Genomic DNA, 26,354 nt, shown 5'->3' on the forward strand with positions numbered 1-26,354 from the left:
GAGATGTTACGTTGTTTATGTAGCAGTATCACATTGGTCCTTGTATTTTTAAATAATTAAAAATTAAAACACATAAATTAACAAAGAAAAAGATATTTGACGTTATTTTTACTTAGCATAACAATATTTTTTCAAAAAACGGACGTCGCGTTTATCCTTATGGGGTAACTCTTTCGAAAATCCGGTCACAAGTACTTATTTTCGAAAGAGTTATCCCATAAGGATAATCGCAATGTCTGTTTTTTGAAAAGATATCATTACGGTGGGTGAAAATGACGTTAAAAATCTTTTTCGGTTTACATATTAGAAAATAGGCGAATAAGTACTTGTTTCGACTGGATTTTTAAAATAGTTATCCCATAAGGATAATTGCACCATTCGTTTTTTGACAAATCATCATTATGATGGGTAAAAACGACGTTAAATATCTTTTTCGGTTTACGTGTCAGAAAATAGGCAAATAACTATTGTTTCGATAGGATTTTCGAAAGAGTTATCCCATAAGGATAATTGCGACATCCATTTTTTGAAAAAATATCGTTATGACGGGCGAAAATGACATCAAATATCTTTTATTTTTTTTGTTAATTTATGTATTTTAATTTTTAATTATTTGAAAATATGAGTACCAATGAGATACTGCCACATAGACAACTTAACCTCTCAAATTGGTCAACCCTCAAACTTAACGGTCAATTCACGAGTTCTGTTAAGTGGTAGTCATTTGCAGAGAAATATATTTAGATATTTTTTTGCAAAAAAAAATGCATAAAGTAGTTTTTTTGTAAATAGACCTATAGATAAAGTAGTTTCTTATAATTTTATCTTTAATTTTATTAATAACCAAATCTTTCTAAGGGAGGAAAGATTTGGAAGGAAAATAGCATATTAAGTAGAATATTGTTCATATTCAAACTTTTTTTGTGAATTCATTAATATATTAGTTATTGTGTGTGTATCATTGATAGTATTTAATGTAGTTAGAATTTTATAAACTTTATTTTCTTTTTATTTCCTTTCAGTTCCCTCCTTATCCAAGCAAAGAAAATTCACCTCGCTAATCCCTCCCCTTTCTTTCCCTTCTCTTTTTTCCTTTCTGTAACACCAAGTCCCATAATTATCTGTAATTACTGATGCGGAAGCACACTACGGGATGGTGCATTACGTTGACACAGAAGTAAAGGTGGAAAAAGGAAATAAAATGTTATAAACTAATCACATATAATAATAACATCATGAAGTATTGAGCAACCAATTCATGCTTCATGCCATCCAGGTGAAATAACTCTCATGCATCATAACATATTAATAACATATTATATCAAAATAAATATGAAGCATAAATATCCTCAAAAATAAGGTTAACAACCATTTTGCATTAAAAAGGGTGGCTTAGTTTAATCCCTTCTTTAGTGGATTCCTTCAGATTTTTACCAAACTTTCAAAGGTCATAACTTCCTGTTTAGAGCTTCAAATTAAGAAAATTTTCAGCCTAGATTGGTTAACTTTTTATAAACTTTACGTTTCATTAAGGAAGCATTTACCGATTCTAAGTCCATAACTGAGAAAAACACTAAACATAACAGCTTGTTGTAAAAATAGATCTGCTCTGTCCAGTGTATTACAAAGGCCATAACTCAGCGTATAAAACTCCAATTCAAGTGATTCTTGAGCCTAAACTCAAGTACTTTAAAAGCCCTACAAGTTTCACTTGAATAGTTTAAGCTAATTCTGCCCCTAACTAAGTCGAATATGCTAAAACATTAAGAACCTCATTTTTCAAATAATATTCTAAAAACAGAACACTTGCTACTCAACGAAGTGAAGCTACGTCATGTTCTTAGGCTCATCAGGAACCCTAAATGAACTTATTTGAATCTGGTTTTTGGATATGTTTTAGGCCTATATTTAATCTTTCCAAAACATCAAGAGAAACGAAATTTGGTTTAGTATATTAGTCTCTAAGTCTAGGTAAAACTGACTTTTCAGATTGCACACTTCTACAAATCTAATTAAAAAGACCACGTAGAAAATTACCCAGATTATGAAATTTGGATACAATTAAATTAACATAAGTAGGAGTGTTATGTCCAAATTTGAGCTTATTTAAAACAGTATAACAAGTCCTTTAAATTTGATTAATCCAAGGCAAGAACATGTTACCTTAACAGAAAACACTGAAAACAACACGTTAATAAAAAAAATAATCATTCTTAATCGGGACTAACACATTTTCCCCAGTCACCGGATATTTCATCTCCATTTTTAACATAAAAGAGTTGCGATCACAACCAATTACATCACAGATTTTGCTATGAAACACCTCAAAAATTAGTATTCTGACGATGGATAAACATCACTGTATTTAGTCCTCCATTATACACAACATCGGATCCAGTATAACTTACTTCCTCAACCCAATACACTATAACGGGATAATGATCCATATTCTGCAAACACAAACATGTTTTTCATGTGATTTCACATACACTTTATTGTTGATTGTGAGTAAGGGAAGTGTAAATGTGAATACAAGAATTTGTGATATTAAGGTATTAGAACACTTATTAGAAAGTTCAATTCAAATATAAAGCTAAAAATAACATGAATATATACTAAAACCATTAAACTAACCTTACAAAGTAATAAACTTTCATTGAAGCACTTCATCAAACACTTTATATGCATACAAACCAAATCATAAAATTCAACTACAAATGTGTAAAATGTAAGTTTAAATCATGAAATCAAGAGAATGTAACAAACAATCAATGTATTTATAACTTCAAATGACAACAATAATGAACAAAAAATCAATTTACAAATTGAAAAAAATTAGGGTTATATTCATACCTTAAATGAGGATGAAAATGAATAAGTAAAGAAGGAGAAGATGAGAATGTAGTTGATCAATTTAGTTGAATGAGAGACATTGTGAATATGAAGTAAATAAGGAGTGTAGAAATTCTTTTTTTTTTAAGTACACTGGCACCAAGCAGAGGAGGAAGAACTAAAATGAAGTGAACAAAACAGGAAGCTGTTGCTGCCGTTTGTAAATACTCACACCTATCCTACGTGGACGGTATTGTGGGAAATACTTTCCCATTTAATGCAAAGTGAGAATTAATTTTTTTTTTGGGCAATATTATGGTAAAAGAATCGAAAATGTGGGTACTTAGTTTATGTTTTCTAGTAAGGCAGAAAAATTTAAACTCTAATTATTTTTTACTTGGATATCTTATCTACAAGACATAACAAAAATTATCCCTAACCCATACTTAAATTTATTTTAATAATTATAAATGGCCACTTAAATAAAATGTATATATTTGTTGTTAAAAGTATATTATGATAACTAACACAAACACATAGCTAATATATTAAAAATCATTTTCAAAAAAAATAACTGAAATTATTTTATTGACGTTAAATAATCGCATGGTGTTACATTTTCGATTCGAATTATCTGAGTTATCGTAGGAAAAATTATCTTGAATAATTCAACCTATTCTCCATTCTTTGCTAATAATCTCACCTTTTGATAAATTTAAATAATCCAACATTTGCGTAACTTTTGTTGCAAATGAAACTTTATTGCAAAGAATCGGTTACAATCGGTAACTTCCTTTTTTCCTTTTAACTTATACAAACTGTACGTTTTATTTTTTGATTAAAAAATCGCTATGACCTTTATTAAAGTCTCCATCTATCTCTTCCTCTTCATTTTGAACAAAAATAAAAATTATCACCAGCGTAAGAATCTTTCTTCGCCCTTTGCAACTTTGCTTCGAAATCATGCTCACATTTCACATAATTTTTGGAAAGTGAACCAACACTTCGAGAAAAACATGAATTAGAGTTCATGCCTTTTAAAATTAGTAAGATTTCACTAAATTAAAGATGTGAATTTTTTTTTCTTTTTGAGGTTGAATATGGTGTTACTCCATGGAAGTAAGCTTATAAAGAAGGAGGAGGATGATCAATTGAATGTAACGGCTTGTAGTAACCTGGATTAGCCGATTTGTTTTTTCGAGGTTCCATTCGCAACAAAATAAAGGCAAAAGTTGTATTATGTAAAATTTTTCAAAAGGTGGATCAAGATTTTATTGATAAAGTTCTCAAGAGAGAATGGGTGCTTATTAATAATGGTCGCTGAGCACAAACTAGCGATAAAGTCTTTCTTGTAAAGAGTTGAAGATTTTTAAGAAGCTACTACATATAGTAGTTATGGTGATTATTGATTGAGGAAATCCATCAAAGAAGGGTATTGCTAAGAAAATCAAATTCAAGAAGGCAAGAGTGAGATATTGAAATAAAGTGTGCTACCATTGCAATATGAGAGACAATATCCAATACACTTGCAATAAACTAAAGAACGACCTTTAAAACTTAAAGCTTTTGAAGTAGAAGAAGAATATAGCCATGAAGATTGGTGATGGAGAAAAGCTCAAATAGAAGAAGATAAAAGTTCTTTTTAAGAAGGTTAAAAGGATAACTTTGAGAAAAGGAGTTACAAAGAAGGTGAGCTTCCAAACATGGGTAATGTGGGACAAAAGATGAAGGCAAAATGTGATGATGTTGATGATGTGCATGTGCTAATGTTCAAGTGTGATAATAATAGTGATTAGGTGTTTGATTTTGTACACTTATATCATATTTATAGAAATAGGTGATTTTTTTTACAAAAGTTATTGTTTGCGAAAATTAGTGGGTGTCCTTTCGTAGTGGTAAGAAAGTGGAGTTTTAGGCCATTAGATACATTAGAAGATGCGCAATGGCATAGTAAGAAACTTAGGAGTGTAAGATAAAATACCTAAGATGATGAGGAATCTAATCTCATTGAGTATATTAGAGATGAAGGGGTACACCATGAATACTCAAAGTTATGGACTTGAAGGGGGAAAAAGTACTTAGAGCACTTGAGAGGTGTGATGGAAAACAACGACTATGTGTTGCTAATGAGTGGAGACTTGCATCATAAAAAGGGTGGTGTTAAACTCAAGCCACCAAGAAAGTGGCATTTGATGATGGTGACTACCATGACTAATGGTGCAGAAAAAGATGTGATGATAAGTTTTGTTTTAAAGGGGAGGAAGAACTAAATCATGTGTTGCTGACGAGTCTAGGTCACCAAAGAAGGTGACACTTGACGATGGAGGTAAATTTGGCCCTGAGGATAGATATTTTTAAGAGCCAAATAACTCATACATGGAGGTAACATTGGTCACATCATAGCTGATTCCTTAACATGTATTTTCCATGAATAACAATGGATGCAAAGGAATTAAGTAGCCATTGTAATCATGCATCGAACGAAGCCTAATTGTGGCCTAATACAAGGTGCTTCAACAAAGCATCATAGTGCTAGAACGAGCAAAAATGTGAGTTTTCGATGCATTTTTTCATTTTCATAGTATTGGAGGGCACATAATGTCCTTTTATGACAATTCTTTTATCGAATTTGCAGGCTATATAAGGGCCTTATATTAGTGTTGAGAGTGGAATAAAAGGGTAAGGGAAAACAAGTTGAGTGAATTTTTTTGCTTAAGAGGCTTGTATTGTATTCATCGTGAGAATCCATAGTTGAACTCCTAGTGATGGCCACGGGGCGGGTTACCCGGAACCGAACCGGTCCCGAACCGCTTGGAACCGGATCCGGAACCGGAACAGTTTGCGATAGGTTCCGTACCGCCCCGAACCGCGGAACCGTGAAACCGTCGGAAAAAAAGTTGTCGGAACCGTGAAACCGCCGGAAAAAAACTGCATGAACCGGACCTAAGAACCGCGGGTTGGAACCGGAACCGGTCCGGTTGAACCGGTCCAACGGTTCCATGGAACCAGAACCGGAACCGGTCCAACGGTTCCATGGAACCGGGACCAGTCCGGGTGAACCGGCCCACCGGTTCCATGGAACCGTGAAAAGAGCCGTTGGAAACTAGCCGTTTCTAGCCGTTGGGATTTTTCTATAAATACCCACCACTTTCAATCATTTTCATTCACAACTCATCTCTTCTCCTACTCTCTCTACTTACTCTCTCTACTTAATTCTTTAATTACGCAATTATTCTCTTAATTACATAATTAGTCTTTTAATTATTTCCTAATTTAGTTAATTACATAATTAGTCTATTAATTATTTATTTATTTCTTAATTCAATTATTATTACAATATTATCAATCATGTCTTCTTTTTTGAAAAAAGCCTCAAAAAAAGTTACTAAAGTGGCAAAATCATTAGAAGGTTCTAGCTCCTCCAAAAGAAAGGCCACTTCTACTCCGTCGGTATCAACAACATCTTCGATTAGTAATTATAATTATGAACCAAATTATCCAGAAGGGTATGACCCAAAATTACATAATTATGCAGAAGAAGTGGAAAGAGAAATACAAATTGATGAAGAAGAAGAACAAGAAGACGAACCAACAACCCCTATTGGGATACATGTATCTCGACAGTCATCAACAAGATCACATGAAGAACAACTACAAGAACAACAACAAAGACAAGCTCGTGGTAAACGAGTCAATTTCCAAACTATCGGTTAGTTTTATAATTTTATTCTTCAAATTAATTAAATTTTAAATTATTTATTTATTTAATTATAGTTTTATAATTTAAAATTATTTATTTAGATGAAGATGAACCAATAAGACAACCTTTTCCGGCAATGCCACCTCCTGGTGGTAGAGCTGTTTCACATGTGTGGTCATATTTTACAAAAGAACCAACCGACAATCCAGATGTTTTCTTATGCACTTGTCAAATTTGTGAAAGTCAAGGAGTAAAGCCCTTAGTTGCATACAGTTTCGCCAGAGATAAATACTTTTTAAGTTTTTTATACATACATTATATATTCATATTTTATAAAAATTTATTTATTGTGTTTTGTGAATACATGTTAGGTGGTGGTACGGGATCTTTTAACAAACATTTGGCAAAGAAGCATGGAATCACAAAAGAAACTCATGCAGCAAGCGGCAGCGGGACCACAAGTGGAAGCCGACAGTGGGACATTCCCAGCACAGGTATGCCTTTTAAATATAATCGTAATGATATGATTGATGAATTTTCTAAGTATGTAATTTGTGATGAATTGCCTTTTAACCACGGTGAAAGTAGGGCACACGAGCGTTTCACTAGAAAAACTTTGCAACCACAATATAGAGCAATCCCTAGGAGCACTCTTAAAAGACGCACAATTAAATTGTATGAATCAATGCGCTATGAATTAGTTGAAATGTTTAAATCTTTTAATGGTAGGGTTAGCATAACAACTGACATTTGGTCTGCTCCCCCACATTTAGAATCTTATATGTGTGTAACAGCACATTGGATAGATCAAAATTGGATTATTCAAAAAAGAATAATTGCTTTTGAGACAATTCCAGAAAGACATACCGGTGAAAACATAAAATATAGATTAGTAGAGATATGTAGAGAATGGAACTTATTAGATAAGATATTTTGTTGTTCTATTGATAATGCAACCGCTAACATTAAATGTATAGAACTTTTATTTAACGAACCTGCATTTAGTTTTATCCTTGGGGGTAGCTTATTACACATACGTTGTTGTGCGCATATAGTTAACTTATCTTACCAAGCAGGTATAAAACAATTAAGCGATTTATTAGATCCAATTAGAGATATAGTGAAGTGGCTTAGGATTGGAAAGATAAAGAGACGATATAAACAATTATGTGACCAATATCAACTAAAAAAAGTATATTGGTCATTAGATACTTCTACACGTTGGGGCTCAACCAACGATTTATTAAGAAAGGCGATTGCTTATCGTCTAGTTATAACACAACTGTATAGTGAGTGTACAGATAGCTATATAGATGATGACACTTGGGAATTAGCTATAAGTGTACATAAAATATTAGAAGCGTATGACCACGCAACTAAGATTTTTTCATATGTTTATGAACCGAACGTTCACTTAGTAATAAGTGAGTGTATTACTATTTTTTATCATTTCCTTAAACATACGCATGATGATACTAACCCATATTTGAAGCCGATTCTTGCAGATATGATGGAAAAATGGAAGGCATATTTTTCCGATTTTCCTTATATTTATGGAATGGCAACCATTTTAGACCCATGTTTTAAAATTGAAGTCCTTACTAAAGTAATAGGATTTTACTACCAATCGTTAGATCGCCCGCCTACTGATGTACATAATTATGTTAGAACATGTAAAAAACTTTTAGCAGAACTATATGATTATTACGCTAGTGTATATAACCCAAAACGCGTTACGTCTAGGCGTGCTAGCGTTTCGGCACGTCCCTCTTATTATAATTCGGTAATAGCTAATATAATGAGTCAAGATGATAGTTTTGTAGGATCATCTTCTTCTTCACCCTCCACCTCATATTTAGAATTAGATAGTTATCTTAAACACCACTTTGAAATTGACCAAGGTAGCTATAATATTTTAGAGTGGTGGAAAGAAAAATCTGTAAAATTTCCCATTTTATCGAGAATTGCAAAGGATATCCTTGCAATTCCTGTGTCAACAATTGCATCGGAGTCTGGTTTTAGTGCAGGTAGAAGAGTTTTAGACGAAAAGAGATCTCGTCTTGCTCCACATAGTATTCATATATGTGTTTGCAAGAAAGATTGGGATCAAGCGGAAATTCGAACACAAGGACTAAGGAATGATGATGATCAAGACGACGATGATGATCCATGGATGATGATGAATACATCTGCATCATCGTCAGGAGGAGAGTCAGCGGAAGCATCTAACCAACCAGATGATGATGACAAAGATGAATAGGATCAATCGGACAACGATAAATCAACATTCAACAACTATAAATAAAAGGTATGACAAAGAACTACGTGGGCTTTGATTCCTTCGGGATACGTAGGCAGCTTAGTATTCCTTTGGGTACTAGGTTCAAGTCCATTTTCTCCCTCTTTTTTTATTATTCATCTTTATCGACATTATCATTGATTCGTTTCTTATTAATTTATTTTTTTCATTCTTTTTAGTAAATATTTTAATAATGATGACAACTTGACAAGCAATGAATTTCGCTAATAATCAAGTAATCATCAAAGGTACGTCTGCAATATTATAGTATTTTTTTATTATATAAATATTTAAAGAAAAAATAAAAATGGAACCGATGGTCCGACCCGCCCGTCCCGTGAGTTGGAACCGCCTCATGAACCGCCAAGGAACCGTTTGGAACCACCCGAAACCGGAACCGGTCGCGACAGGTTCCAAATGGAACCGGAACCGGGTGGAACCGGAACCGGCCCAACCCGGACCGTGGCCATGCCTAGTTGAAGGTTATAGCTTCTAGTGGGTGAGCTACAATGCTATAATGGTGAGATTTTATTGTATTGTATAATTATTTTTTTAGTTTTTTTCAACTTATCTTTTAACTCGTCTAAACATTGTTCCTAGTATTTCATACTCCCTCCGTTCATTAATGTTGTTTCCATTTGCCACTTCGAGTCATTTCATTGTTATTCACCTAAAGAATTTTTCTATTTATATCGCAAGTTTTGGACTTAATGAACATTATTTATCCTAATTTTAATGTTTTATTAATACTTATAATCCCCATATATAACTTCATTTTAACATTTTTATATTGGTTATGGTATCCACTAACTTTTTAAAACATTGTTTTGATGATTGTGATTCCCTTATTTTTTCAATAATTTTATTTTAATATTTTTTTAATGTTTATCCTCTTGCCCAATTTTTCTTTATTAACTTTATTATTTAATAAACTAATATTTCTAACATATAAAAGATTTAAATTTCTTAATTCTAGTAAATATTTATTATGGAAACATTATTAAGGAACGAATGAAGTTGTATTAATTTTTAGGAAAATTACCAAGTATAATCCAACATTTTTATGATTTTCCTACAGTAATCTCATCTACTAATTAACCATAAATAATCTCAACTCTATGGGGTATTTGCCTAGAGTAAACTCGGGTCATCGAATGGCCTGTTATAGTAGTTAACCTACCAAAAAAGTAAACAAAAAATTAATGGAAAATTATAGACTAATTTGATGATTTAGATAAAACATTCTAAATAACAAAAAAAAATTAGAAATTTATTTTAACAATTTTTATTCATTTTTTTTGACATTTTATTATAATTTATCTGTTTTAAAAAATAAAACTTATTATAGTAGGTCATCAGTTACGCTAGTTTACTCTTGAAAAATACCCCATAAAATTAAAATTATATATGATTAACTAATAAGTAGAATTATTATAAAAAAATCATAAAAAAACTAAATTATTTCGGCCATATTTTTCCTAATTTTTATGTCCGTAGTCCTTTTTACTTGGTTTACCCACAAATTAAAGTTGACGTGACATACCCAAATTGAGATCTTCCCAAAACGTTTTTCCAAATTTTCTTAATATTTCATAAAAAAGGTTTGACTTTAATTGTTATTGTGGAAAGTAAACGAGGAAAGCACACAATAGAATATAGTGGCTGTGAGTCTGTGACACATTTTAAACATGGGAATATAAATACGTCTTTTTTTTTTTATCTTCCAACAACCTAAGGGCGGAAAAGTTTCTCAGGGCTACACATAACTCATAAGTCACAACTTCAAATCGGATCATAGATGTCATATTCAAATTGAAACAACATAATAAAAAGACTCAAAATATTTTATGTGTCGGGTAGCCTTGTTATATGAAAGAATTTTATTGGTAAATATTAATTTATATGTCAAATAAAATTAACTAATTTGTTACTTTTAACTTTTTTAAAAATTAATTAAACTGAGTAATTTACCACTTTTACAAACTTAATAAATTGAATGATTGAAACAATATAATAAAAAGACTCAAAAAATTTTACGTGCTGGTTTTATGTAACTCCGTTATATGAACGAATTTTATTATTATATGTTGGTTTACGTGTCAAATAAAATTAACCAATCTGTTATTTTTAACTTTTCAAAAAATTAACTAAATTGAATAATTTACCATTTTAAAAAAGATAATAGATTAAATAATTTGGGTTAAGAGTGAACTATATTAGATAAATTATTAATTTGAATTTATTACATATCATAAAATTACTATTTTTATAAACTAAATAATTTGAATATTTTTATAAAATTAATTAGGTAGAAATTTTTGTTGGATGAAATGATGTAAGGTTAAAAAAACATGATTCATACTTAAAAATTTACGTAACGTTGAAAACGGGTGGTTTAATTGATGTGGATATTAAAATTGAACTTTTGGAGGATTTTTTTGAGAGCAAATAATTTTTGAATAACCGATTAATTAAAGAGCATTTAGATCCTTCAACATGAAGGAAAAATATATGAATATGGTTTACTAAGAGTTAATTGTGAGCTTTTCAAATACTTTCTTAGTTCTTTTTAAGTCTTACTCTATTTAGCCATCGTACACTATTCATCAGCAAAATTTAATTTTTATATTGTTATTAATTTATAAGTTAAAACATAGTTATATAAAATTATGTTTGAATTGTCTCAATCTAAAATATATTAATTTGTAGTTTTCATAATTATTTTATAAACATAAATAAATATATTAACAATTAAAAACGATAAGTTGTGTATTAACCGATGTGAAAAGACAAATGATGCAAGATATAAAAAAATGAGATAGTATGTAATAATCGATTATTTTTAATTAAGAGTTGTAGTATTTTTGGAGCCTTCTAGAATAGTTGTAAAAATAAAATAATAATAGTATACAAAGACAAAAATATGATGAGGTAAAAGAGATGACTCTTCTACAATAGTTAATTAAATGACATAATAATTCACAAAAATACAAGTTTAAAATTTTTTTTCTTATTTTTATTTATTCTTTATATCATATCTTTGCTTATAATTAGGAAAATGTTAGACATAATTTTTTCATTAGTTTTATCATTGTTGTCACATGGTTGTCGTTTGTTTCGAAATACTTAACTAAAATTATCTTGTTTATAATATTTGTAAAGAATAATTAATTTATTAATTAACAAAATTATTATTTTTTTTACAGAATATATATATATATATATATATATATATATATATATATATATATATATATATATATATATATATATATATATATACATATATATATATATACATATATATATATATATATATATATATATATATATATATATATATATATATACATATATATATATATATATATATATATATATATATATATATGTATATATATATATATATATATATATATATATATATATATATATATATATATATATACATATATATATATATATATGTATATGCATATATATATATATATATATATATATATATATATATATATATATATATATATATATATATATATATATTGATTAAAAAAAACTACATAAAAAAATTCTAAAATTGGTTGATCAGTTGCCTAAAACGAGTGACATGTTTCTAATATTTCACAAATATTCTATTTGAATTTACTTCACATTGTCATTTACCAGCTGAACTCCTTATTTTTAAGTTTTGAATTCACAAATGTTTTAGAAAGTAACTTTTTGATTTTTAAAGAGATAGTAGTGTAATAGAGTGTGGTATGAGAATATTTATATAGAATGTACTTAAGAACATTTTAATAATTTAAATAAAAAAAATAGCGATATAATAGAAAGAGCAAAAATATTAAAAAAAAAAAACAATTCAAGGAAAAAATGACCACAAATAAGAATGGAAATGTTTTATGCCACATTATACACGTTTGGGGGTAAAAACAATAATTGAATTTTCCACTAACCAAATATTGGATTTGTAACTTTTAGAAATTTGGTTAAAAACAAAAACCTTTTAGAAATTTGCTTTGTGGGTTAGCTAGTTTTAATTTGGTTAAATAAAAATTGTATTTATTTGTATTTTCCATTAAATATCTTTATTATGTTTATTTTCCATTATGTTAGAAATGTAGAGAAACATAATAATTTTTATTATGTTTCTAACATAGTAAACAATGAATAACATATGAATCTTAAAAGTCTCATATTAAAACTGGGCAAATCCAATTCCGTTAAGACAAGTAGCTACATCCTTTCTTTGTGGTTGCCAATCCCTTCCAAGATTTCCCCTTTCCATCCATCTTCCCTCCTCTTACTTATCCCTCTCCTACCTCCTGTCACTGTGATTTCTCTATATTTCGTCTTCCTCCGTCCAAAGAGTCAATCTTTCTGTCTCGATCTTCACTCCTCTCACCAATTGACTTATATATTTAATTTATCTGCAAACACAAACTTTCAAATGCTACCCTCTTAAAAACCTAAGAAGGACTAATCTTTTCTTCTTTCAATGGCTCATCCTTCAACAACTTCAGAGCCCTCTAATTTGATTGATTGTGTGTCAAAATTGGGTCATTTTGCTTTGAATTCTAGTTTTCAGAGTCATAGCTCAAATGGGCATTCCTCATTTGCTCCTGATTTTATGTATTTTAGTGGTTTAAGCTCTCAAAACAAGTATAAGTTTGCTAATTCATTGGGTTTTAGTAATGGGGGTTCTAGATTTAAGAGGGTTTTGAGTGATTTTAATAGGGCTATTAGGCTTCATTGTGATAGAATCCCACTTGGGTTTTCTTCAATTGGTGTTAATTCTGGGGAAAGTAATGGGGTTAGTGATAATGAACATGGAGGTTTGGAGGATGTTAGAGAGCCTGTCAATGGGGTTGTTGAGCCTGAAGCTCCTAAAAGAGTGCTTATTTTGATGAGTGATACTGGGGGTGGTCACAGGGCTTCAGCTGAAGCTATCAAAGCTGCTTTCAATGAGGAGTTTGGTGATAATTATCAGGTCTAATTTTAATTTCTTCTCTTTTATTATGCATTATTTGATTTTATTTATGATTTTTATACACCAAGAGTGAATTTTGATACATTTTTGTGATCAATACATTTGCCTGCTGTTAATGTAAGCTTGGCATCAAGAAAGTTGATATTACGTTTTTAAGTTGATGGTATACTTAATTATATACTTCTCTTGTTGCATAATGTTGTTGACATGTCCTATAACATATCATTCCTAACAATGATGTTATTAGGTGGCTCTCACCTAGGCAAGGCGCGGTTTGAGTGTCTGATGTGGCAACCTTAGTCCTTAACCTTTGTTAGTGATGATAAATATATTGTTTTCAGTTGACCCTTAACATCATCCACAATATGGTATAAATAAGACGTGCTCATGATTTAATGAGAAATTTTAATGTACATCAACACTTCATTGCGAGTTCGAAATGTTTTTGAAAAGTGTGTAGTTGATGATAAAGTTATTCTGACTTAGTGGTTTGTTCAAAAGAAGGATAATTCCAAGTATAAAGAACATAATGAAATGCTTAAAATGAAAAGTGTATATGGAATGGAAGATGTTCAAGTACTATTGAGGTTGAGCGTGAGTTTAGCAAGTTTATGATTGAAATAAAGATGACATTGTGATTAGGTAAGTAAACTGCATTTAGTTATTGTGAAAGTAATTTATAACTTTTTGTTGACATAGAATTGTTTTGTTGTGAAATTATAATTTTTCCTTCACTTGGTCTGTAACTGTGTGCCTATTTGAGATGTGTGAAAAGCATGGTTGCATACATGTAATTATCAGTTGATTGTATCGCTTTTAAATAGTGGTAGTTGCAGGTTTTTGTTACAGATTTGTGGTCTGAACATACTCCTTGGCCTTTCAATCAATTACCAAAGAGTTATAACTTCTTGGTGAAACATGGCCCTCTCTGGAAAATGACGTATTATGGTACTGCCCCTCGTGTAATCCATCAATCTAATTTTGCTGCAACATCTACATTTATAGCACGGTGAGTAATTATGCTACTATGTTTTTATTTGGGTCAAGGCCTCAAAAATACGCCATTGTAATGCTTTAGAGTAAATTCTAGGTAGTTGTGGTGGGGTGTGAGAGAAATTCATGATTTAGCTAGAGAAAATGACATGATTGAGAGATCACGTCCTATTATTATCTTTTCTTACATACTACACATAAATGCTTTGTCTTTGCAGTTTTCGTCTCAATAATAGCTAAACATGAAAGTCTGCAATGATGTAGGATCCGATGTGACAAACAGAGTTTTGCACTTTCAAGTTTTTAGATGTACGTTAAAGGGATGGAAGGTGAGAGTATAGCATCTGAGTTGGGGCGTTTTGAATGGTAAAGGTGGAAGCTTCTTGTTATTAAAAATAAGGGATATGGACGATGAAGGACATTTCGTTCAAGTTTAAATTAGTTTTTCATGGGTGTTAGGCCTTTATGTAGGCTCAAGATAATGCTAAAATAGGCCTTAGCCCGCCTAATCAATTTATTCCCTAGACCCTAATTGCTATTTTTTTGCTTTTTGATGTTTGAATTGAGACTCTTGACTATGATATGGCTGGTTTATGAACAACACTCGTGGATGTTGGGACTTTTTGCTTTTAAATGAAAATTTTTGCTACCTTAGAGCTACTTTTTATGTATATTATTGGTTGAGAGGTTTGGTTTCATTTGGTGTTACTAACTTATTAATGATTGAATTGATGTTCATAATTAATAATTTCTACATTATTGACTGTGAAAATTATTGAGTTTTTTCATTTGGTGTTATGAATTGTTATGGTTTTGAAACTGTTACTATATAATGTGTACATGATCAAAACTCTTCTCGGTGTTGCTTTATTAAATGAGGATCATTGTTACTGTCTACTTGGTGTTTTTTTTTAATATAATAAATTGATTATTTTAGTGTATTTTTTTATTAAGTTTGTCAATTCATAAAAATAAGGGAAAAAGGGCCACAAATAATTGGTACTTATATATTTATTTTTTGAATAATAAAAAAATTTTTAGAAGATAAATGAATTTTAATTTCTCTTTTTACATTTAAAATGACTAAACAATATACATAAGCAATCACAACTTTTTATTTTGCAAAATTGTAGAATCATTTAATTCTACGATTCGATTCTACGATCCAATTCTGAGAGTTGTTTCTGATTTAAGTTAGAATTATGATTTTAACAACCTTGGTTACAATGAAATTGAATGGCACCAATTTAAACTTGACTGAGAGGTTGGTCTTTCATTCTAAGATTAGACTCAAATGTTGATGGATCGTTAAAGAATTGAAATCATGACTTACGCCTTGTGGACTTCGAAGTGTGAAGCCACTTGACCTTTTACTTCTTGGAATAGTCTTTTGCTCTGGGCTTGCTTCTTCGTACGACAATCTGATCTTTCTTTCATCGATCAATCTCTTTGGCCCGTATGCTTCCTTTGGATGTGTAGTCTATATCCTACAAGCTTTTCCGACTTTTTTAATTACATATTTTTTATGAATACAACCAGGGGTGGATAAAGGGTATTGTCCTAGCTGTCCAGTTAATCACTTAAATATCGCAAACTTCCTATATAGAACAAGAAAACAAGGTAGAGGAGTTGGTTGGGCCTTCACTATGTAACGCAAGCCTCCTGAGATTGAAATCTGTAGCGTGCAAACTGACACATTTTAAGTTAAAATGTTGTTGAATGTAAAATGTTTTTGGTGTGAAACACATGTTTTCCCACTTTGTGATGAGTTGAATGTAGTAATATTGTAGACAGAAACTTTTGCTTCCCAATGTATGGTGGTGTGTCATGTAGTCATCAAATGTAGTGATTGTTGTTGTAAATGATAAGCTTTAGAATCTATTAATGGAAGTTTCTTAGCCTGAGAGTGTTCTGTTATTATTCACTCGGTGACATGATAGCCATGAATGTGTGATCTAATATCAGTTATGACAATCCTTGTATATTTGCGTGAATTGGTATGTTGCTTATGCAATTGCAAACACTGTATTGTGAAATTATGATATGCTTGAAAATTGGCTGTGTTGGGATTTTTGTGACTCGAACCAAGTCCAAGATCATGAAGAAGATGAATCAAGTGTGGGTCAAAAATGCCAGATCCGCGGAGTGCGGAGATCTACGCGGGGTGCGGAGTATTACGCGAGGCGTGGAGAAGCTTCTGTATTGGGTAGAATGTTGGGCGCGTGCTGTGGAGATCTACGCAGGTCACACTTGCAGGGCGCGGACTTCTACGCCTGTGCGTTTCTACGTATTAGCCGGTTTCTTCTTGGTTTTTGACGGTTTTTTTTTTATTTTCTTAACCTAATTTGTTTGTTTTATGAGGTATACTATATAAAGGCCCCAGAATTAGGGTATGCAATGCAAAACACAAAGTGAGGAAAACTAAGAGAGAAAAAGCTCGGAGAGCCATTGTTGTGGCTTCTCATGTTATCTTGTAATCTCCCAGATAGTGAAAGTTTATTTTCGGTGCCAGTGGATATAGCTATCACATTGATAGTGAACCACGTTAAATTTTTCGGTGTGATTTTCTTTATTGTTTGTTTGAATCTTTATTGCTTCCGTTATTGTTTTCGATCTTTGCTTCCGCTGTCGCACAACAGACTGCGTTTGACATATAATGAGTTCTTCATCTTTGGGTTTGCTTTATGAAGACTGTTGCACTAACTAAAAAGTTTGTCGTCTTACCTAGCTAACTTTGATCTGATTCCTGAACAGTGAGGTTGCCAAAGGGTTGATGAAATACCAGCCAGATATCATCATTAGTGTGCATCCTCTAATGCAACATGTTCCACTTCGTATCTTAAGGTCCAAAGGCCTTCTCCAGAAAATTATCTTCACTACTGTGATTACAGATCTGAGCACCTGTCATCCTACATGGTAGGTGTCCTCTGTGCGTATCATAAAAGTATTGTGTGTAAGACACTATCGAATGACGAACGTGTGACATTTGCTTTTCCTACCTGTTTTTTTATTTTATTTTATTCCTTGTTGATATAGGTTTCATAAGCTTGTGACAAGGTGCTACTGTCCGTCGAATGAGGTGGCTCGAAGAGCAACAAAAGCTGGTTTGCAGCCTTCTCAAATTAAGGTTTTTGGACTTCCTGTGCGGCCTTCCTTTGTTAGGCCTGTTCGACCAAAGGTTTATCTGCTCTACCCTCTTCATTTAATCTGTCCAATGCTTTACTAAGACATACTATCTGGTTGACTGGGTCATTAGTGTCCTCATGCATACATATGGTATTTTTAACATTTTGCTAAGACGCCTTGCCAAATTGAGCTGATTTGAAATCGGCATTATTTCTTGTGAATTTTTTAGTCCTGACGATGAACACTGTGCTTATTGTTTTCTCAGAAATAAGATTGAAGTTCTTTGGTTTCTTTCCTTTTTTTTGTGTGTGTATTTACTTGCTTGTTTGTTCAGCAGGAGATTATTATCTTCTAATTTACCTTTGTTTTCCTCAGCCCGAGTTACGGAAGGAGCTGGGAATGGATGAGCATCTTCCTGCTGTTATGTTGATGGGTGGAGGAGAAGGCATGGGACCCATTGAAGCTACTGCACGGGCTCTTGGAAATGCATTATATGACTCTAACCTTGATGAGCCGATTGGTCAAATTCTTGTAATTTGTGGTCACAACAAGAAGCTTGCCGCAAAGCTGAGTTCAATTGACTGGAAGATCCCTGTCCAGGTATGCCAGTCAAATGGTTCCAACACGATTTGGGCCAGTTCAGTACTTCAGCCCTAATACTACATGTTCTGAACTGCTTACAAATATACATTCAAAAGTAAATGATAGTCTGTTGGAAATTTCAGGTGAAAGGTTTTGTCACAAAAATGGAGGAGTGCATGGGTGCTTGTGATTGTATTATAACAAAGGTAAAAATCTTTTAAGATGTTTTTCTGGTTTACCTTATCTGTACTCTTATGAGGCTTGCTTTCTGCAGGCTGGCCCTGGAACTATTGCAGAAGCAATGATTCGAGGACTACCCATCATTCTAAATGATTACATCGCTGGGCAGGTATCTATTTCTTTGTCCGAATATTATTGGCCACTATTTGCTTCATGTGTACTCAAATACAACTGTCACCAAAGCAGGACTTGATTTATCTTTTGTCTTTGCCTACGATGTATGTCGCTTATTACTTGTAGTCCAATCTGCAGTTCATATCATAGTAATTCCAATCCATCAACTAAGAGTTAGTGCGATAGAGCCTTGATTCTTACACTCAATTCTTCGTACGAAACTACATCTTATGATGGTCAGAACCTTCGATATGGATAAGGTTGTATATATCCGATCCCCCAACCCCACCTGGGGAGGAGCTACTTAGTGGCGTTGCGGTAATGGAATGGACTGTTAGGTATACAAGTGAAGAATCCAGAACTCGTGCCCGTAGCTACATTGGGTACTTGGATACACGTGCCCGAGTTGTTCGGAAAGAAATAAAAGTTTGTTTTGAGAATAATACACTATCCTTAAGTTAGCGAGGCAATTGTCTTACTAATTTCCTCGCCTTGCATTAGATAGATTCTTGCAATCAGTATATCCATTTAAATTTAATGTTTCTTATTTTCTAAATGTTTTATTTTAGTCATTTCTTACTAATTGTTTTCAGAAAGTTTATCAGCTCATTGTTATTGTTGCGCCTCTAATGTTTTAAAAGTGAACATTGCCTGAATTATAATATTCAGGCTCACATAATAAAACCGATTTTCTTACATTTGTGCATATAATAAAAGTTTTGTGGTGATTTTTTCTTGAAAATAATGTCTATTTAACTTGTGCCTCACTTATCTGACAACTCTATTGCCTGTACTTGGATTTCTTTGGCCATTTCGTGATTACTTTTTGCAGAGTTTCCTTGTGAGCTAGACCGAACAAAGAACCTCATATCCCTTACTTCCTACTGAATCTGATCGTGTTTATTGGTGCAGGAAGCTGGAAACGTGCCTTTTGTTTTAGAGAATGGTATTGGAAAATACTCGAAGCTGCCCAAGGAAATCGCCAATATTGTTGCTCAATGGTTTGGCCCTAAATCTCATGAGTTGCAGATCATGTCAGAGAACGCATTGAAGCACGCAAGGCCAGACGCTGTATTCAAGATCGTTCACGATCTTCATGAACTCATCAAACAACGAAGTCTTGTACGCCAATACGCATGTGCACCTTGACATCAAAAAACAGATAAAAAAAATACCTGCGCAAGTTGGTAATTCAGTGGACTGCGGAGTAGAACATACTCCTGATTTTTTGAGGTGCTGGGGTTTGATGATTCATTGTTTACCCAAGTGGTGAATGTAGTGTAGCTTGAAATTTTAGCAATTAATTAATCATTTTTTTTGGGATTGGAGAACTGAGGAGAAGCCATTGATATTCCTCTTTAATAACTACCAATACAATTATGTTATGTTTTAGTTGATGTAGGTTGCATTGCATTTGGAGGGTTTGGTGTACATTATTTTGCGTCAAATACAACTTGCAGCCATTTTCAGTAGCCTTGACTCTTGAGCACAATACCGTCTCTAATATTTTATGGGCTCTAAGTAAATTGAAAGAAAAAGACTTCTCTACAGAAGCTGATTCTGGTTTTTATCGTTGTTTGACAAAATAAAAGAGACATAACCTATATATTATGCAAAAGCTCCCGTACATAAAAAGAAGGAAACTAGAACAAATGCAAAATATAGTGAGCAAGAGTATATGAACATTGAAATCAAGGTGTTCACCTTTTCTTTTAGTTGAGATAAATTTTTCGTAAGTCTTTATTGATTCATAATGTTGACCTCAGTAACTTGTGAGGCAAAGAAAAATTTCTTACGATTATTAAATTTTTTATCTCTAAAGTTACAATCCATTTGTTACTTTTTAAACAAATAATTACTCGTACTCAAAACAGACCTACAGGCTGTCAATATGACAGCCTGATTACTAAATTTGATCGCATCAATTAAATTTAAATGCATCACATAGGCAGTTTAAGTTTATAGCTATAAACATGTGTAATCCTCCAATAATTACACATTTCAATAGAATCATGATTAATTGAAAATAGAATTTTGATTGACATAATTTAGAACATTACACAAGCTAAGACACACAACTTATGGTCTCAAAGACGTATTACAAAAAGGTAAGTACACATAATTGTACTCACACATTATTTAATAAACTTATTACAATGATAAACTTAGTATGTTGATAGCAGTAAAATAGTATGATAATTGATATGTAAAGCTAAGCATTGGTTATACCAAATAACGATTTCAATCTAGCAATCTCTAATGGATTCACAAGAGTGATTTGTGTAATTAAATCAGTTGGTAAATTTCCAGCCAGTAATGAGTTTGTAATAAGTTGAATCCCCGGGTTTGCGCCGTTATAGCCAGAATATGCAGTAGCTGAGGTTTTACCAGCATTTACTTGAAAATGAACCAATGTTGGTGGAAACACCATAACATCTCCAACCTCGAGTCTTTTGAAATATGCCGTGTTATTTGTGTCGACAAATCCTGCAATAATGGATCCTTTAACGACAATTATAAACTCTGATGTTCGATGTGTGTGAGCGGGTATAACTCCACCCACACCAAGGTCTATTTTTGATGTAGCGATACCTAAACCATTCAAACCTGGGAAGGTATTTGTAAATGCTAGTGTCGCATTTGCTTTATATATGTTTGTTGTGGTTTTTTGAACACGAAAACCAGTGAAAATAAAATCATCTATTGTCACGGTTGCTCGATTTTTGCAAGCATACCCGACTGGTGATGTTTGGCGGCTAATGTCTCCAACACAAAAATCGAATTCAATGTCGCAATAAGCGAGGGAAATGAATAGAGAAAAAAGAAAGAAAAATACAAGGCTATTCATTTTGTTTTCTTGCATTTGGTTTCCTCATTGGCAACCTTTATATAAGGGTGAGGCTTATTTCACAAATACACTTATGTACCTCTTATTTTGCACTTAGTGTAAAACGGGTGAAATTTAGTGAAAATAGAGATTAGGTTGGAGAGTAAACACTTAGTGTGAAATGAATGAAATTTAGTGGAATAAAAAATTAGACTGACGAATAAAATAAAAAAAATGCAGAATACGAATGAGTGGTTAAGATGGAGAAAGTATAATTTTATGCATAAGATTAAAAAAGTGAAAGTGAAACAATAAATTAAAAAATTGCAAAAATGAGTGAAATAAAATAAAATGGAGAAACAACTTGAGTAACTTGCTCAAGGTCAAGTCTATTAATTAGTTTTAATTAGGCTCGAGGGTACTCAAAATTGAAGTCGTATTAATTAATATAAACGATCGAATAATAAATGATTTGAAATTGTGGTTGATTCTTAGTTACTACTTCATCTTTTGTGTTAGGTGCTATACACACAAGAATTACAAGAATTAAGAAAATGATAACTTTATGTTAAAAATACTATTATAATCTCTAAAAAGTTAATATATACAACTTATGTTGTATAAGACCGTTTTATAATGAGACTGACTTATAAAATTAGTCCATTGCTATAATTAATTATTTTTAAATTATAAGTAACCGATTTAACACACTTAATATACATGATCAGTCCAATTTTCACAATTAGACCCTTTGAAATAAGAATTTTTGTATATATAAGGTTAAGGAAAAAGTAGGGGTAAATTAGATCTTTACATTGTTATTTTTTTTTTGCCAAAAATAATAATTTGCAATTAATTTTAAACGGTTAAATAACAAATGTTTAGCAGATGTAATAAAACGAAGGGAATATTAATTAATAATTAATACTCCCTTCTATACGACCTAAGTATCGCATTTTTTATTGGGTCATGTGACTCTAAATGTCTTATTTCTATTTTGGGTATGTCTTTACCAATTTACCCTTACGAAACATAATCTTTTTAGACCTCTACACTTACTAACTCACTTTACCCCTATAAAAATTTAAAAATACTATAGTTATTCTCTTTCATATGTGGTCCAATTTAATTATCTAAAAAATAATAAAAAAATAAAATAAAACACTTAGGATGAATAAAAGGGAATAGTATTCGTAATAAAAATATAGTTGACCTTTGCCACATTATTTTATTTTTTGTTTTTCAACTTGGCTCAAAATAGTTGCTCACATTTCTTTCTAACAAACTTAATATTTCAAACACTTAATAATTTCTTTTATGATGAAAAATTTTACGTATTTATTTGGGTAGAGGGATTGTCAAGTAATTTTACGTAAAATATTTATGACCCGTATTTATTTAGAGTAGCGTGTTAGAGTGTTTAGCTATTAATTCTAAGTTAATCTTAATGTATTCAAATTGCTTTACTATATAACAGTCAATAGGTGTCAATTTTGATGCTCGTGAAAATTCGCAAATGCCCAACTTATTTTTACTGAACTGAACTCGTTTTATCGGAGCTTATTAAATAATTAGAATGTGACGGTAAAAGTGATGGACAAATTTGAATTGAATGAACTTAATCTAACTTTTTAAAAGTGATCTTACTTAATATAATTGAATTGATGTGAATTGAACTAAACTTAACGAATCTTTAACTTGTACTGGAGTTGACTGACATGATTTGATCTAACTTGGTAGTATGGACTCAATGGACAACAGATTATTGTATAATACCTATATTTTTATAAAATGAATGTAAAGCTTGAAGCTTATTCAGTTGAATGACAATTGTTAAACCCTAAACTGAATGAATTTGGCAGACAATTACCCAAATTGTTGAATTTTAAAGTTTATTTGTCTTAATTCTTTTTGTTAAATATTTAAACCTAAGCCTTGGTAGTTTGTTATTTCTTACATTTTGTCCGATTTCTTTAACATCTTCCTACTTGCTTCGTTGCTCATTTCCATTAGTACTGATGTTTTCATTAGTATATGAGATGTATATCGTAAGTAATCGATGAAGCTAAGTTGACTAATTAACCTCTTTTGTTTCATTTAAGTATATTACCTCTTTTTACTAACCTTAACTTCAATAATTAAGTTCTCATATACTAATCACATCAATTCATTAAGTTTTTTTTTTTTTTTTTTTTTTTTTTTTTTTTTTATAATTTTTTTTATATATATAAAAATTGATTTGGAGAGAGATATCTTGGTGTTAAATTATGTCCAATGGTATGGTGATTGGTGATATTATTAATTGTAGATAAAGATTACAATTTAATGGATTGTGAAGCTTCTTTAGTATTACTCACCTGATTACTACTTTTCAATTAATATCTTCACAATTGACAAGATAACGAATGTTGTATTTCATTAATAATATTTATTAGGGATGGCAGACGTATAAAATTATTCAGGTTTTGCACTGCATTCGGCCCAATTGAAGTGGATATGAGTATGAATTTATGGGAAAGAACATTCGCCCCAGTTAATTCTTTTGGTTCCTTTTAAAAGTACTGGTATTCTATTTTTTTTTTGATAAGTCCGTCTAGAATCTATAAATAAAGAAATGATGAATGTCTATATTGTGCCTAGACTGTTTAATTTGGTGAGCAAAGATTTTCTTACGCTATAAAATGGATGAGCCACGAGTTAGATTGTTAACAGACATTTATTAGCTTGTATATAGAAACCATTAAGCGAAAGATCTTCAACTGAAACAATCAAAAAAAAATCAACGTTAAACAAGATTTAGGTTAGGGTCATTGAGAAATCTAGGCCGTTCCAATTGCCGGTCAAGAAATATTTCAACGCTTGTTGTTGCAAGATGTTGCGGTGAGTTCACTGCTTGCGATATCTGATGCAACCGTCTTTATAAGCGCTTGTATTTAGAATTTTGTTTAAACTTGATTGTGGGACAGGGTGACATTCTAAAGGCTAGTTTATTGGAGGATGAACTGATCCTGCTCAATCAAGAGTATATTATCACAAATGTGACTTTAAAAAGCGGGTGGAAGAAAAATTCCAGACAAGGAGAGGGGAATGCCCGTTATCCTTCATCAATCAAACCTTCATCGAGTTCTAATAAGAGAATGTAGGTTCTGTTTCAGAACCCATATACATCACTATTGCAGCACTGCCCAAGATTGCTGATGCTTATGACAGATTCAATAGATGAAATCTAAGGATAAACAATGATGCTTATTAGTTGCTTTACACGGAAACAAGATTCACGCATTATAGCAATTTGATCAATTAGTTTGCATTAAGGTGCCTATGTGTAGCTAATCATTCATATACTATATTTCTTATCTGTTAACCACCTTTAACATCCTATATTACTGTATATATTATTGGCATTATGATCTCTATTAAAGAGATTAGGGAAGTAAAAAGCTGAATTGAAAGGCATAATTTTGTTCGTGATGTCTGCATCAAAAATAACAGGTTTGTTGCATGATCGGTTGTTCTCAGATATTTGAAATTGTATCTGATGTTTTTCTTAAAAAAAGGTAACTTGGGTTTATCTACTAAAAAGCTCTCATTAACCGTTAGTTGTATCTGTATGGAAAGACTTGGCCTACGTTTTAGAAGGCAATGATCTGATTGTTAAGGTTATGGGTTTCACAAAAATTCAATATATAAGTGTAGGTTTCAGTCTGTGAACTACAATGTCCTCTTACATCTTAGAGGCACCAATTAGCAAAGAAGTAGAGTCTCTTGACCAATGATATGTTCTGATGTTGTTAAATGTGACTTAACTAGATAAATAGCTGCTTGTCTGACAACCACATATGCAGGTTTATCGTGCACTCTCTTGTAGTTTTCTAAACAAGAGAACAATTTTTAAAAGATTGGCACATTCAGCTGAACGTGAATTCAAACCATTGTTGCAGTCAACACGAAAACTTTATGCCAAGCCATTTGCTCTTCTGTGTTATCAGGCTTAGTCTCTATAGTGCTAATAAAAAAATATTTGGATTGTGCAGGCATCATACACCATCCAGGAGTAGCACTATTGAATAAGGGTAGGCATTGATCCGTTTAGTTAGGCAGATTCCTCACGTGTGACAAACCCAAACAAAGGGTATACAAAACCAAATATGATGTTTTTGACTGTCCAAATTCCAACATGAGAGAGTGCTATTTTGTTGACGAAAAGTAGTTAATCAGAGATGCCTAACTAATAATTTTGATGCTAGACTGGGGTTAAACTTTTTGGCACGTGTGCCATGGGAAATTTGGATTTGATGGTGTTTATGGATGCAGTTGCTGAGTTGTTTGAAAAGACGGTCGATGAAATCTATGAACCTGTCAATGATGTAAGTTCGTTCATCATGTTAATTGGTCATACTATGCACCCAAATGTCTAGCCTAAACAATGTTTTATTGACGCAAAAAATTGGAAGGTGTTCCAAAGCTAGAGGAGATGGCTGGGGTTATGAGGTGAACATAATACGTTTTGCAGCTGCAATATCTATATCTATAGATAGAAATGTATATAATTTACCGTAAAAAGTAGCCTCGCTTATTAGTTGGACTTTACCAATATATCATTCTCAGTCTAGGTTTTAACAAATTCTTGAATTCATCTCAATGTAAATTC

The 26,354-nt window shown here is 31.8% G+C and overlaps 2 protein-coding genes across 2 annotated transcripts; one reads left to right on the forward strand and one right to left on the reverse strand.

The window, feature by feature from the left end:
• The first annotated feature begins 12,945 nt into the window (after window positions 1–12,945).
• On the forward strand, window positions 12,946–20,307 carry LOC130817586 (monogalactosyldiacylglycerol synthase, chloroplastic). Its single transcript, XM_057683379.1, has 8 exons — window positions 12,946–13,821; window positions 14,658–14,830; window positions 17,569–17,730; window positions 17,851–17,992; window positions 18,316–18,540; window positions 18,666–18,728; window positions 18,797–18,871; window positions 19,789–20,307. Exons 1-8 carry the CDS (start codon window positions 13,330–13,332, stop codon window positions 20,023–20,025), a joined length of 1,569 nt encoding a protein of 522 aa, XP_057539362.1. The 5' UTR covers window positions 12,946–13,329; the 3' UTR covers window positions 20,026–20,307.
• Window positions 20,308–20,860: 553 nt separating this feature from the next.
• Window positions 20,861–21,724, reverse strand: LOC130817587 (germin-like protein). Its single transcript, XM_057683380.1, has one exon. It carries the CDS (start codon window positions 21,722–21,724, stop codon window positions 21,089–21,091), a length of 636 nt encoding a protein of 211 aa, XP_057539363.1. The 3' UTR covers window positions 20,861–21,088.
• Between the last annotated feature and the right edge of the window lie 4,630 nt (window positions 21,725–26,354).

This window comes from Amaranthus tricolor, chromosome 7 (assembly GCF_026212465.1).
Source record: "Amaranthus tricolor cultivar Red isolate AtriRed21 chromosome 7, ASM2621246v1, whole genome shotgun sequence".
Taxonomy (NCBI): domain Eukaryota; kingdom Viridiplantae; phylum Streptophyta; class Magnoliopsida; order Caryophyllales; family Amaranthaceae; genus Amaranthus; species Amaranthus tricolor.